This window comes from Microcebus murinus, chromosome 19 (genome assembly GCF_040939455.1).
Source record: "Microcebus murinus isolate Inina chromosome 19, M.murinus_Inina_mat1.0, whole genome shotgun sequence".
NCBI lineage: Eukaryota > Metazoa > Chordata > Mammalia > Primates > Cheirogaleidae > Microcebus > Microcebus murinus.
Genome location: NC_134122.1, coordinates 48,740,428 through 48,755,663, shown reverse-complemented (window position 1 = coordinate 48,755,663; position 15,236 = coordinate 48,740,428). Strand labels below are relative to the sequence as shown.

The 15,236-nt window shown below is 39.3% G+C and overlaps 1 protein-coding gene across 3 annotated transcripts in view; it reads left to right on the top strand.

The window, feature by feature from the left end:
• PLD5 (phospholipase D family member 5) overlaps positions 1–15,236 on the top strand; it is a 246,468-nt gene that overhangs the window by 214,106 nt on the left and 17,126 nt on the right. For all 3 annotated transcript variants that reach the window (XM_012751263.3, XM_012751265.3, XM_012751266.2), the window contains 3 exons: positions 1,000–1,197; positions 10,601–10,737; positions 14,452–14,620. In XM_012751263.3, coding sequence (XP_012606717.1) covers positions 1,000–1,197; positions 10,601–10,737; positions 14,452–14,620 — 504 coding nt within the window. The remainder of the gene's footprint in view (positions 1–999; positions 1,198–10,600; positions 10,738–14,451; positions 14,621–15,236) is intronic.

Sequence of the window (15,236 nt, the reverse complement as noted above, 5' to 3'; positions counted from 1 at the left end):
CCAAGCTTTCCCCCCCAAAAAAATCCTCCCCGGGTGTTCAGGTCATGTATAGTAAGTATATCCTGTGTGCTGTCCTTTTATGACCAAAATTTCACTGTGTAGAGTTTCATTGACTAAAAGTCATCTGTAATATTTTTACAAAGGGATACCAGGCTCAGATGAAGCCAGTACAGCTATGTTTTTGGGTATATTCGATCACAGGTCAGAAAACCTGCTTCCAAATTCTTAATTTACCACTGACTAAGTCTCTAACTTGGGGCAAGTATTTTCATTAATACTCAACCTGTGTGAGCTTTACTTTCTTCATTCATGCATTAAAGGAAGTAGACAAAATAATCCCTGTGGTCTCTTTGTTGCAAGATTCTATTCTATTACTTCTGAGGCTTGTACAGTGTTAATAGGAATAGTAATTGCTAACATGTTTTTAATGATTGCCATTTGAGAGGCACTGTTCAAAGCTTTTTATGTGTATTAACCATTTTATGTCTCACAGCAACTATATGAAATAAATACTATTATCCCCATTTTATGGAGGAAGAAACTGATGCCCAAAGAGAAAGCTGTAGAGCTAGAACCTGATTCCAAACAATCTGACTCCAGCATCCAGGATTGTAACCATTCTGTTTTGCTGCAATTAAAAATCAACCTTTTTCTTGTTGCATGATTTAAGGATTCCTGCACACAAAAAAAAATAGTGTTAAGGAAACAAATCTGAAGAGCCAGTATGAAAAGTGTAGCTGAATATGGGAAAGTTATCTGTAAGAGCCCAAATGCAAAAGGTAAACCAAAGGTCTACTTAAATATTTAAGCAGTTGTGTAACCTATCAGTTCTATATATCATAATGTGACTATTTTCTACATACTTCTGTGTAACGACAAATGCGCGAAAAAAGGTGTCGTAACTACTGCATTCCTATGCATTCTTTTTTTTTTTTCTTTCTCTGAAAATCACACCGTCAGAGGCACATGGCATTGATGGTTTCCATTTTAATTTCACAGATGAAAGAACTTGGTGTCATCTTCTACAACTGCAGCTGCCTGGTCCTAGATTTACAGAGGATATTTGCTTTATATAGCTCATTAAAATTCAAGAGTAGAGTCCCTCAAACCTGGTCCAAGAGACTCTATGGAGTCTACGACAATGAAAAGAAATTGCAACTTCAGCTGAACGAAACCAAATCTCAAGCATTTGTGTCGGTGAGTTGTTTGCCCTCTTTCTCCTCCTCTTCCTCTCCTTTCTCCTCCAAGGCCCTTGATTAAGTTGGAATGTTTGAGTATGAATCTTGTATTGGGGAAAGTTGAATTAGATTGGTTCTATCCCATGCCTTGAAGAGTGAAAATGTATCTACTACTTATGTTCAATCATATACTGTTCCCGGTAATAACAATAATATGTCTTAATAATCATTCCTCTTGTCAGATACTTGGAGTTATCTGACTTGATTCCCACAGTCACCCTGCAGGACAGGCATGGGACTGTGACCCTTTCGCAGATGGAGGTATTGAAGCTCACCCACTAGCACAAAGTCCATCAGATGGGAAGTGCCAGAGAGCGCCAGTACCCAGGTCTTCTGACGTCAGAAAATAGGACATCAGTCTGTTATCGAGGCCCTACCTCAATGATTTCAGACGTTTTTGTTGTTATTGTTATTATTCAAAATATTAATTGAGTGGGGGCACAAGTGTTTTTATTACATGGATATCTTACATAATGCCTCAGTCAGGGATCTTGGTGTGCCCATCACAAAAGTAGTGTTCATTGTACCCAATACGTGAATTTTTATCCCCTACCTGCCCTCCCACCCTCCCTGCTTTTTGGTTTCTTGTGTCCTTTATACCGCTTTGTGCCCATGTGTACCCATCTATTAGCTCCCACTTATTAGTGAGAACATGTAGTTTGATTTTCCATTCCCAAGATACATTGCTTAAGATAACAGTCTCCATTTCCATCCACATCGCTGCAAATAACGTTATTTCATTCCTTTTTATGGCTGAGTAGTACTCCGTGGTATAGATACACCACATTTTCTTTGTTTACTCATGAATCAAAGTGCACTTAGGTTGATTCCACATCTTTTGCAATTGTGAACTGTGCTGCGCAGACTTGTTTTTAAAAGTAGAACTCTTGGATGAGGCGAACCTGAGGGAATCCCAGGGTATGAAACAGACAAAAGCAGAGCTGCTGTGCCTGGCTGGGGCTGAAGGGCAAGAGGCCCGCGCAGTAGGACAAGGCTCCTGGCAGGGGTTCCAGGCCTCTGGCTCCTCTGAGAACCAGCAGCCACACCCCACACCCACCCTCCCCTCCCCAGTTAACGCCCACTGCCCACACAGCACAGCTGTCCCGCAGTTCCTGAGAACGGACAACGCGAAAATCTAGACCCACAGCCCTAGTCCTCAAACCGTAGAGTCCGTAAGAATCAGGTAGGAGCCTGTTCAAAATGCAGATTTAAAGTTCTCCCAGCCCCCACCAGGATCTGATCCAGTGCATCTGGGATGAGACCTTGGATTTTTTATTTGAATCAAGCTTCTGAATTGAACCTGATGATCAGACGAACTTCTGTAAACCAGGCTTCCGATTTAAAATCGCTATTTCTCCCTTGATTGATATGCCAATCACCTTTTACAACTTGCTTTCTATGCTTTTTTTCAACTTGCTTTTATGCCAATACCTTTTACATCCCTAAAGAGCATTTATTGAAGAGTGAATTGTATCGTTTTTGCCTATTTACAGGAAAGTACAATCTGAAAATTTAGAAATGTAACACTAATAGGAAAAGAAGAAGTCGAAGTTGTTTGTCTTAAATAATAAAATCACATAAATGCAAATAACAGAAAACAGACTATGAAGGATTTTCACAAAGTTCAAATAACTTTGGTTTTTGTATTCATAGAATGAAGTAGGAAGTAGCATATTGCATTCTTCCTAACAAAATTATTTCATATGTACATTTTCATTTCATTTTGAAATGACCCTGTAAGACCAGAAGATCAGCTAGTACTCCCAAATTTGTAGGTGAGCAGCAATAGAAAATTTGCCAAAAACCCCTTAATCCAGCTGGTAACAGGGCAACATGACACCCCAAGCAAGGGACACTTGCTCAGGCAGGTAGAATAGATTGGAAGCAGCAAGAAATAGACAAATGTTAGTGGGAAAAAACCCAAACTCTGTAAAATAACTTAAAGAGGTTTATTCTGAGCCAAATGTGTGTGACCAGCCCGGAGCACATGGCTTCAAGAGATCCTGAGAAAATGTGCCTGTCTCCTAGGTTGCAGTTTGGTGTTACACATTCATGGAGACAGGCATTACACGTTAAGACCCTAAGTCAATATATGGAGGGCACACATCACACAAAGTGGTTTGGTCTGAAAAGGCAGGACGTCTGGAAGCAAGGCATTATAGGTTATAGGTGGGTTTAAAGATTCTTTGATCTGTAATTGGTTTGATCTGTAATTGGTTAAAGAAACAGAGCTTTGTCTAAAGGCTTGGAATGTTTTAACTTAAGGATGTCTGTTAATTAGAGACAAGCCACATGACAAGTCATCTGTTGAGTAAATTGATGGCCTGCAGGTGTAATTTAAGCTTTGTCTTCTATAGCTTTAAACCTGTTAGTGAGTTACAAAGGGTGTCTGCAAGAAGGGAACAGGCATGGGGCATGACAAGGCATGTCTGTCTGACCTCCCTTCTCACGGCCAGCAACTCAGCTTTAGGGTATTTCTGGGGACCCTTTGACCAAAAAGGGAAGGAGTCCCTTTTTGTTAATTCTAAAGTTAACATATCTGAGCCTGGCGGGGTGGCTCATGCCTGTAATCCTAGCACTCTGGGAGGCCGAGGCAGGCGGATTGCTCAAGGTCAGAAGTTCGAAACCAGCCTGAGCAAGAGCGAGACCCCCGTCTCTATCATAAATAGAAAGAAATTAATTGGCCAACTAAAATTATATAGAAAAAATTAGCTGGGCATGGTGGTACATGCCTGTAGCCCCAGCTACTCGGGAGGCTGAGGGAGGAGGATCGCTTGAGCCCAGGAGTTTGAGGTTGCTGTGAGCTAGGCTGATGCCAGGCATTCACTCTAGCCTGGACAACAAAGTGAGACACTGTCTCAAAAAAAAAGATAAAGTTAATATATCTGACACAGAGAGTGGCCACAGGCCTTTAGTAAAATCTATCTTGCGCCTTTATTGTATTCTAGGGCAAATTCACAAGTTGTTTTTCATTAAAGAGTTTACCACAACATGAGTTGTGAAACATTTCTTCTTAAACTACATAATGCTGTTTTCTATTTATTTATTTTAACTTATTATTTTATCTTCTATTTCCTATTAATAATATCAAGCCTACCTTTGAATTTTAATTCAGCAGATATTGATTGGACACCATTTTTGAAGAGGTATAAAATCTTATAAGTATAAAAATGTAGAAAGCCCTTGCAATTGGAATTGGTATCATTCAGAAAGAGCTCCTTGAGCTCACCTCTACTGTAATATTTATCACATTTTTATACCTATTTGTTTGTAATCATCTTTCCCACTATTTTATTAGATTCTGAAGATCGTATACTATTAATATATTCTCTTCATCATTGGTATTCCTAGCACCTCACTCATGCTCTCTAAAAGCAGCAATAAATGTTGGATTGGTTTTATTACCAGTAATATTAATAGAAAGTTCCAGAATGTGTACAGTTTTCTCAGTAACAGATGCCAAACAAATGCCAGGACTAATTTATTTAAATTCAATATATTTGTTGTAAAAATCTTAAAATAGTATATTATATTTTTATAAGCTGACAGTCCCAAGACTAAACTGAGCACACACAAAAAGAATATTTGAAGAATAACCATTCCCCAAATTAGATTTTATTATAGATAATTAATAACTTACCATAGTTAAATATGAATTTTAATTTATGATAGATAAATAGAGATTATTTCTAATTTTCTCATGGAACACAAATAGACACTTAAGTATGTGATTTCTAGTAACTTAGGGTCAAATAATTCTAATTTTCTTACATTTCCCACTGAAATCAGAAGATGGGAACAATAGTTGGTCAAATTTCTGTCTTGTAGATTTCTTTTTAGAGCCCTTAAGATTATACATTTGCTTTCCAAGATAAAGACTAGTTAGTTCAAGGTCTGTTTTTATTGATCTAGGTGTTAGATTTCCTTTCTTGTTGTCCATGGTTCAGTTCGTTCACGCATCAGTCATGTATACTAAGATATATTTAGTGAGTGAGGGCGGACGTTGAATAGAACTTGGTGCTGCTTGGGGAAAAATACCACATCGGGTTCCTCTTTAGAATGTCCAGCATATATTGTTAATTATATTTTTAACAGCTTTATTGAGATATAATTTACATACCATAAAATTCACCTTTCAGTGGGGATTAGTATAATCACAGTTTTGCAACTATCTTCACTATATAATTTTAGAACATTTTTTTGGCCACAAAGAAAAACCCCATACTCATTAGCAGTCACTGTCTATTTTCCTCTTCCTTCAGTCCCTGGCAACTGCTAATCTATTTTTTCTTTATGGATTTGCCTTTTTCTGGATATTTCATATAAATGGAATCATATAATATGTAGGCTTTTGTGACTGGCTTCTCTCACCCAGCATAATGTTTTCAGGGTTCATCCATGTTTGTAGCATGGATCACTATTTCTTTCATTCCTTTTTATAACCAAATATAATAGTATTCCATCATGTGGCTACACCCCATTTGGCTTATGTATTAGTTGATGGACATTTGAGTGTTTCTGCTCTTTGGCTATTGTAAATAGTGCTGCCATGAATATTCATGTACAGGTTTTTATTTGAATGTCTGTTTTTAAGTTGTTTGGAGTTTATACTTAGGAACGGAATTTCTGGATAATGTAGTAACTCTAAATTGAACATTTTGTGAAACTATCGGACTGTTTTCCAAATTGGCTGCACGATTTTACGATCCCACCAGCAATACATGAGTTTCAATTTTTCCACATGCTTGGCAACATTTGTTATTTTCTGCCTTGTTTTAGCCCTCCTAGTGTGTGTGAAATGGAATCTCATGGTTGTTTTGATTTGCATCTTTTTAATGTGCTTATTGGCCATTTGTATATCTTCTTTAGAGAACTATCTATCAAATCCTTTGTCCATTTTTAAATTAAGGTTTCCTTTAATTGAATTGTAAGAGGTCTTTATACATTCTGTATGCAATTCCCTTAATCAGATATATGTGACTTTTTTATTTTGGTGTTTTGTTTTGTTTTGCTTAGAGATGGGATCTTGCTATATTGCCCAGGCTGGACTTGAACTCCTGGGCTCTGATGATCTTCTAGCCACAGGCTCCTGAGTATCTGCGACTATAGGCACAAACCACTGCATCCATCATAAATATATGATTTGCAAAGATTTTCTTTCTCCCATTCCATGGGTTGTCTTTTCATATCTAATTACATTTTAACATGTATATTCTAAAAATTGAGTATAAACTTAGATTGTTTTAAAAACCAGGAAGCTGTTATAAAATGAATGAGAAACCTGCTAAGGTCTTATACAAGGCAACTATATAATGAGTATGCAAAGTAAATTATGTGCATATATAAGGTACTTATGGATCTAAGAGACAAACCTAGATTAACCTAGAAGCCAAATGCCTCAAGAGCTCTTGATTGGTAAAAGATGATCACAGAGCTGGAATATTGAAGAGGATCTGTGTTTTCCCTCTCCTACTTTACTATGTAATAAAGAAGTACATAAAGCAAGGCTTAGAAAATTAATTCAGGAGTGCTAAGAAGAAAACTTACCAGCTTTCGCTCTAATTAAACAGTTGGAACTAGTTAACTTCCTTTGCCAGATTATTCTTTTGTGTTATTGTTCATTCATTTATACTTTTAGCAAACATTTTTAAACCATTGGTATGTCTAGACACTGTTTTATAAAGGTAGAGGACTCTGGAACACATGCCCCAGGTAGAAGGGGACTATTACAGATAATCTTGCATTTCCTTGGGAAACACATGGAGCCCTCACTGCCATGGTCAAGGCTCTGAGCTAGGCAACGGGAACATAGGAAACAACAAGGCAACAAGTGCCAGTAAAGATCTGTTCACACATGTCTGGAAACACCTAGATTGAAGCAACCCCAACTAGAAGTGGAGGTCGAGGGTCAAAGAAACCTCCAATCCTTATGAATTCATGAAGTACTTTCACATTCATTCCACAAATGTTTATTGAGCATATAATGTGTTTATGGCATGAGATGCAAGAGATACACCACCAAGCAGCTCACAATCAAGTGGACAGACACCATAGACAAATGAATGTGAGGCCATATAACATGTGCTAGAATGCAGCTCCACAAAGCAGGGATCTTGTCTTTTTTTTTTTTTTTTTTTTGAGACAGAGTCTCACTCTGTTGCCTGGGCTATAGTGCCTAGCTCACAGCGACCTCAAATTCCTGGGCTCAAGCAATCCTTCTGCCTCAGCCTCCCAAGTAGCTGGGACTACAGGCATGCACCACCATGCCCGGCTAATTTTATATGTATATATATATATTTTTTTATATATAATATATATAATATAATATATAATATAATATATATTACATATATATTATATTATATATATTTTATTTATATATATTTTTTAGTTTGCCAATTAATTTCTTTCTATTTTTAGTAGAGACAGGGGTCTTGCTCTTGCTCAGGCTGGTTGCGAACTCCTGACCTTGAGTGATCCTCCCACCTCGGTCTCCCAGAGTGCTAGGATTACAGACATGAGCCATCACAATCAGCCAGGGATCTTGTCTTGATCACTTATGTGTGTCACATGCCTAGACCAGGGTCTTGGACATGGCAGGCACTTAGGAATATTTGCTGATGAATGAAAGCAAGCACAGAACTCAGCCAGGGAACAAGCCGTTGTCTTAATTGAGCCGCACAGCAAGCCAGTGTGGAAGGTGTGTTATTGTTGTCAACCCCATTAGGAAGCAGAGGTTCCAAAAGTGTAAGGGGCACGCTGAGACATCTCAGGTTCAAGCGCTGGAATCTGACCTGTGTCACTAAAGCCCTAGCTCTTTCCTCTAGATTTCTAGCATGGTATCCAAACTGGTAAGATAGTAGCAAATATAAAGAAGCCACCAACAACTCTTTGCTTAAATTTGTACCTCTCCCAAAACAAAATCCAGTTTGGGAACACAGCGAAATTCAGCAAGTTCCTAACTGAAACCCAAAGGTAAGCCATTGGACACATTTCAGAGTTGGGCTCGCTAGAGACCATCCAGAGCTAAGAGCCTCAGCTTCCCCAAATTAACCCAAAGCATGTTTAAAGCAGACTCAACAGACTGAGAGGACTAAATAATTTGAATATTTAATTTTTTAATGGTATAGGAAAATGAATAGAACACGACCCCTGTAGTCAAGCTGATAGCAGTTCTAACCGAGGAGATGAGGCCCGTGCAAGTAATTATAATAAATTTGGAAATGCTGAAAATAAATAACTGAGTCCCGGAGGTGGATGGTGGTGGTGGCTGCACAACAATAGGAATGTATTTAATGCAATTGAACTGTACACTTAAAAATTGTTAAGAAAAAAAGAAAAAGAAAAAAATAGTATGGGAATACAAAGATGAGACATCTGGTTGGAGATATTTAAAAAGTTTCATGGAGGAGTTCATGTTTGAACTAGAATTTAGAGGACAGAATGAATAGGACTTTGATGGGCAAAAGGAAGGGAACATTATCAGCCGCAGGGGCCAGCATCATAAGCAAATGCCCTGAGGCAGACAAGATGAAGGTACAGCCATGGACTGGTGACTATTTCAGTTTGGGGGCAAAGACAGCATGGTAGCTGGAAAATGAGGGAGGCAGAGACAGGGGACCAGAGATACAAGGCGTTCAGACTGGATTCCGAGAGACCGGGATTCAGTTCATCCTGGGAGTGACAAGTGTTTGTTTATAAGGCAATGAGTTTGGAAGATATTATAAAGTCCCTGCAAGCAGCACTAGTGTCCGAATGAGGGAAATGGCAATCAGGAGTGAGAAGGAGGGACAGACAGAAGCACAAGCTATCTGTTTTGGTGACTGATGGAGTATCTGTATATTTTGTGTGCTGGGGAAAGAGTGTAGGACTAGCTTCCCCCACCCCCAAGACTTGGAAGCTCATCCTAATTCCAAAGGGAAAATAAACAGTCAAAAACGTATCCTCGGCCGGGCGCGGTGGCTCACGCCTGTAATCCTAGCTCTTGGGAGGCCGAGGCGGGTGGATTGCTCAAGGTCAGGAGTTCAAAACCAGCCTGAGCAAGAGCGAGACCCCGTCTCTACTATAAATAGAAAGAAATTAATTGGCCAACTGATATATATATAAAAAACTAGCCGGGCATGGTGGCGCATGCCTGTAGTCCCAGCTACTCGGGAGGCTGAGGCAGAAGGATCGCTCGAGCCCAGGAGATTGAGGTTGCTGTGAGCTAGGCTGACGCCACGGCACTCACTCTAGCCTGGACAACAAACCGAGACTCTGTCTAAAAAAAAAAAAAAAAAAAAAAAAAAAAACGTATCCTACCAAGAGGACTTTCTGGGCAGGGACACCTGGAGAGTGTGTTTCTTTTGACATGCTCTTTCTTGAACCTCATGTGTTCTCTAAGGTGGGCGTCCAATCCAAGAGCATCATTTCACTATCCTTTAAGTTATTCCAGAACATGACTTGGTAAAGAGGGACTCTGACCACCCAGCACTGCCATTCATTCCAGATGGTTCCAGAAACTGTGTATTCAGCCTTTTGGTATTAAGCAAGCTTTGCATTATTTGTGCTCCTAGGCTTGCCATAGTGTATTACTTGTCAAAGTAAAACAGGAATTATGAGAAACATTATTTCTAGTCCTGTCCAGTGGAAAAATAAGAAAACCAAGTACCTCTTTCCCTTTTAGCAACTGCATCTAAAAACATCATTTTTTATAAGATGAAAACCACCTCAAGCAACTTGAGAAAAATACCTCTAGCAGAATTTGACTCTTTTTTCATTTTGCATAAGTTTTTCAGAACATCCTTCTTCTCTGACTCTCCTAATGAATTCAGGCATTTTAATAACTCACCCAGTTTTTACTGTAGAATTATTGATGGCCCTTTCTCAACAATCAACACTCCTCTTCCTGATTCAGTGAAAGATTTGGGGAAAAAAACTCTAAGATTTTTAGATTTTATGTCTTGAACATTTTCATGGCCACATCACCTTTCAAATGAAATTGAGTTCTGAGGTAAATGACTTGCTATATGTATATGTACTTGTGGTTAATACTTGAGAAACTAACAGCTATGAGTGACAGGGAGGTACCACAGAATCACATATGGTTGAAGTTGAGTGTCCTCCAAAAAGCAGAGGTGTGTGTACTGAAATCAAGGATTCTATCCTAAAACAGACTTTAGGAACGGACTTGAGATCCATCCCAGCATACCTCGATCTCTACTCAACTTTGGTAAGACTGAAAATATCCTTGTCTAATTTGACCAAGAACCAGAAAGTAGGTTTGCAAAAGTTCAGTTACAAGCCTAGACCCATGAAAACAAAAAAATCCCCAGATGCCAAAAAACTAATACTCTAAAAGTCTGGCTTTTGTATCTTCACAGAATTCTCCCAAACTCTTTTGCCCTAAAAACAGAAGCTTTGACATAGATGCCATCTACAGTGTGATTGATGATGCCAAGCAGTATGTGTACATCGCTGTCATGGACTACCTGCCTATCTCCAGCACAAGCACCAAAAGGTCAGTGAATTGCCCAACCTCTAGTAAGAACCCAGTCTCCAAGGCCAGGCACCAAGCTGGGGACCACAGGAAAACCAGCCTGGACACTGAGATGCTATGAGGTTGCACTAGGAAGAGCACAACTCCTATTTGGTGTGCATTTGCAATTTACCCGTGATGCACGTTGCCAAGCAATCAATTGGCTTGCTGTCCCATGCGCATAGAAGCCAATACCACGGCACTAGCCCATGAGAAAGGAAGCTCTTTATTTTATTTCCAATCAACTGGCAAGAAGAGAGGAGAAAACTCTCAAATCTGTTTACCCAAGCTGGGGACTAGGTCAGATTTTATAAGCATAGCGTAATGAGGTGTGATCTGATTAGATCTTGCAATGAGGTGATGCCCGGAGGCATGATCTGACTGGATCTGACCATGGGGTGATGCCAGGGCTCAATCTGATTGGAGCACTTAGGTTTTGTCCATGGGTGCATTTCAGGTTACTGTGACCTTCAAACTGGAGGTCCTTAGCAACTGAAAAACAACTCACCACTTAGTTACATAAAAGTTGAACCAGATTGGTCTGGTGTGGTTACACATCTTCTTCCTAACTGTATCTATTTTAAGGGCTCAGGGTCTCACCCTACAGAAGTACCTTAGTAGTTTACATTCTAGGCAAGAGAACAACTTTAGAAAGAAGGTTGGGTTGTTCCCAATTTGAAAATTATTTTAAAAGAAAAATAAAATAAGATATAAAATATTATTTGAAAATATTATTATTTGAAAATTATTAATAGGGATGTACCTGAAGGGTGTGCTAAAACAGAGTGCTCTTGCAAGATTTTCCTTAAAGGAGGCATCACTTTCTTGTGGTATTCACAACAATCCCCACTAAATGCTAAATTCTCATAATATCTTCTCAACGTAAAGGAGAAAGAAACTTAAAATATATACATTCTCAGTTAATCCATCCCTCTGTGCGAGAAAGAGAACATCTTAAAAATGGAATGCCTTTCGTTATTTAAGCATGCAAATACTTGGAATAAATTTAGGGGCTGAATTTATGACGAACTCTTTGGAAAATCATTGCATGCATAAATGCATGGCCATGCTCAGGTAGTTCCACTTTTGTTTTCTTGCTGGGAATACAGAGATTTAGGTGCTTAAATAATTATTTTAACCTAGGAAATATTTTCAAAGTACATATTTCTGGGAATGCAACCCAAGACCTTTTTAGTTTGGAAAATTACAATTTCAAAATAAGCATTCACTGAGGTTAAATGATTAAGTGTGTCCTATATTGCTTGAATATTTGTCGTGTTGCCAACCCCATGTATGCATAATATGCAACTTCTTTATGCAAATGACTATGGGACTGCAAAAGAGTGTTTCTCCCAGAGAATGATTGCTCCTGATGACAGGTAGTGGAAAAGCATTGTTAGCTGCAAGGCGAACATGATTAAAATACATTTATTTTCAAATATTGTACATCCTTTGAACATTCGTAGATTTTTTACATACACTTTCACATCTTTTCTGTCTCTCCTTTTTATGTTTCTCCCATTTGTTGTGTATTTGATTTTAGATCTAGTTTTACACTTCAGCTTCACTTTGAAAAGATTTTGAAACATAACAGGTTTTGCCTGGTTTTCCTGTTATTGAGGAGGAAAATAATGTCAAGTTTGTGGAGTTATATGTTAGGATGGGATGATGATTTCTCAGGATTGACAAAACCTTTGTCCCGTGAAGTCCCATGAACAATATTGAGCTCCTTCATGGTCAAGAGGAAAATAATTAGCATGGGGAATCTAAAATATATCAGAAATCTAAATTAGAGAAGACTTAAAGAATGTTAAAGAACTTTAGCTTCACCTAAAATTTTGCATTTCGGTTGTTAATCTACCATTTCATCTGTTATTGAAAAAGCACTTCTTTTATTGTATTTTAAAAATTTCAAACCTATAAATGCCTTTAGCTTTCTAAATGAAAGGTCATCAAAGAGACCTAAGAAGTAATCCAAACATACGGGTTATAATTAAGTTCTTCTCAATCACATGAATGAATTATTTTTAAAAAGTGAGACTGGTTACTCATCTTTACCTAGTCTTAGAAAAGATTTTCAGGAATGAATTCAGCTTTAATAAACAAGTAAGTACTATCAAATTTCAATGTGTTAATGGAACTAATCAATATCTGACAGACTTAACTTTTAGTCTACACATTGCCAAACATCCAAATGAAAGAGAAAAAATTCACATACTCCCAAATTATTATAGAAATGGTTGACAGCATGTAAAAAAATATACTACTCCATGGTTCAGTAATAGTGTTGGAGGTAACTTCTACTTTTCAAAGTATTAGGAAAGGAATGAAACAATGGATGTCTGACTTATTAAATCCTGCAATAAAAAGTCACAAGCCCTATTTCACTTCTTCCTGATTTTGCAATCAAGCTCTCTCTCTTTTTTTGTTTCCTTTTTTTTTCTTTTTTTTGGGGGGGGAAAGAGTCTCACTCTGTTGCCCAGGCTAGAGTGCCGTGGCTCAGCCTAGCTCACAGTAACCTCAAACTCCTGGGCTCAAGCAATCCTCCTGCCTCAGCCTCCCGAGTAGCTGGGACTATAGGCATGCGCCACCATGCCCGGCTAATTTTTTCTATATATATTTTTAGTTGATCAATTAATTTATTTGTATTTTTAGTAGAGACGGGGTCTCGCTCAGGCTGGTTTCAAACTCTCGACCTTGAGCAATCCTCCTGCCTCGGCCTCCCAAAGTGCTAGGATTACAGGCATGAGCCACCACGCCCAGCCTGAAGAATATTATCACTAGTCCAAACAGTGAATTGACCTGGAACGAGGACAAGGTTTGAATGAGTGCATAGAAGGCCTACAAATGTCAGGGCTGAGAGGGGGGAAGAGTGATTTAGGCTTGGTCCTTCTGATAGGAAATGTTTTTATTTTGTTTTGTTTTAACATGAGGATTAAGTGACAGTTCTGGAAGGGACATTGCGGGTTAGGGGTGGGCAGAGTGGGAGGCTGCCCTCACATCTGAACCCAAGCGGCCAGGTTGTGGTGGAAAATACATGGCAGAACTCGAGGAGAAGCTGTGGTTTTAGAGAAGAGTCAGGATCTAGTGAAGGATTCAGGGAGGAGGCTGAGCCTATCATGGAAATGGTTTGCTTTATGGGGGATTCCAACTGCCGGGCAGAAAAGGTGGGAGGCAGGGGAGTCTTGGGAAGCGTGGTTAGGAGAGAGGACGCTGAGGACAGTCTGGAAATGAGAGTGTGGGGAAGCTCACAGGACCAGAGCAGAAGTTCTTTTGGGGGCAGTTACCGAAGAAGAGGCGTTTGAGTGGCATTTGGGTTCAGAGCAGGTGCTCAGGGCTCCTACTGAAGTTCTGTTGGAAAGTTGATTCTTGGTGCACATAGGACCGAGACCCAGGTAGAATCAGAGGTATAGTGAGGGTGTCCCGTGGCAGTGGTCAGACTATCCACTCCCTAAGCCCACGCTGCTGGAGGCCCTGATGGCAGGAACCCTTCTAGGCAGGGGAAGGTCCCAGTAAAGCATCATTTCTTGCTGCCTAACCCAGAAGGCTTCCATTTTTTCCAGCTTGTGCTACAAGGCTATTTATATATTATGGAATAATGATCAGAGTAATATAAATGTTCTCAGTCATCTAAATTTCTTTTCTATAACTAACTTAGTTTGTTTATTTTGACCTATATGGATATAATTTCTACAGGACTTACTGGCCAGACTTGGACGGGAAAATAAGAGAAGCATTAGTTTTGCGAAGTGTTAAAGTTCGACTCCTTATAAGCTTCTGGAAGGAAACTGATCCCCTCACATTTAACTTTATTTCATCTCTCAAAGCTATTTGCACTGAAATAGCCAACTGCAGTTTGAAAGTTGTAAGTAGATTAACTGTGTTATTTATTAAATAAAAAATGTTTTCCCTTTGCATGTCCATGAAAGCTATCAGCATATGCATGTGCATAAACGTGCAATGAGAACCAGAATAACAATCTTTGAGTGTGAAAAATACTTCAAAAGGTAGGTTAAGTCATTTTTAAAAACAATCACACACAGAAAGGGAGAGTAGGACCCCAGTGTCTTGATGCCTTCTCAGTCTAGCCCTTTTTGCACATGCTTTCTGTTGCATCCTCTCTGTTTTGTTTGAATTGCTTTTTTTCCCTCTTTTCCTGTCCTGAAATAATGCACATATGTTTGACTTGCCTCATTCCCCTGCTACTCTTATTTGTAAGACTGTGACCAACAGAGCACTGGGACATGCACCAACTGACTCTGTCAGCCCTAAATCCCCCTAGCCTGGGTTCCTGCACCTGCCCCAGGTCTCTAGGACCACATGCTAATCCATCTCTGAATACCTTGTGGGAGTCCAGACTGGGAATTGGTAATACCCCAAATGTGCTTATTCTCTAGGCTAGCTCATCTTCAACCTTTATCCAGTCCTCATCACCCTCTTCCTCCCCTCAGGGGCTTTGTACATGCTGTTCTCTCTGCCGA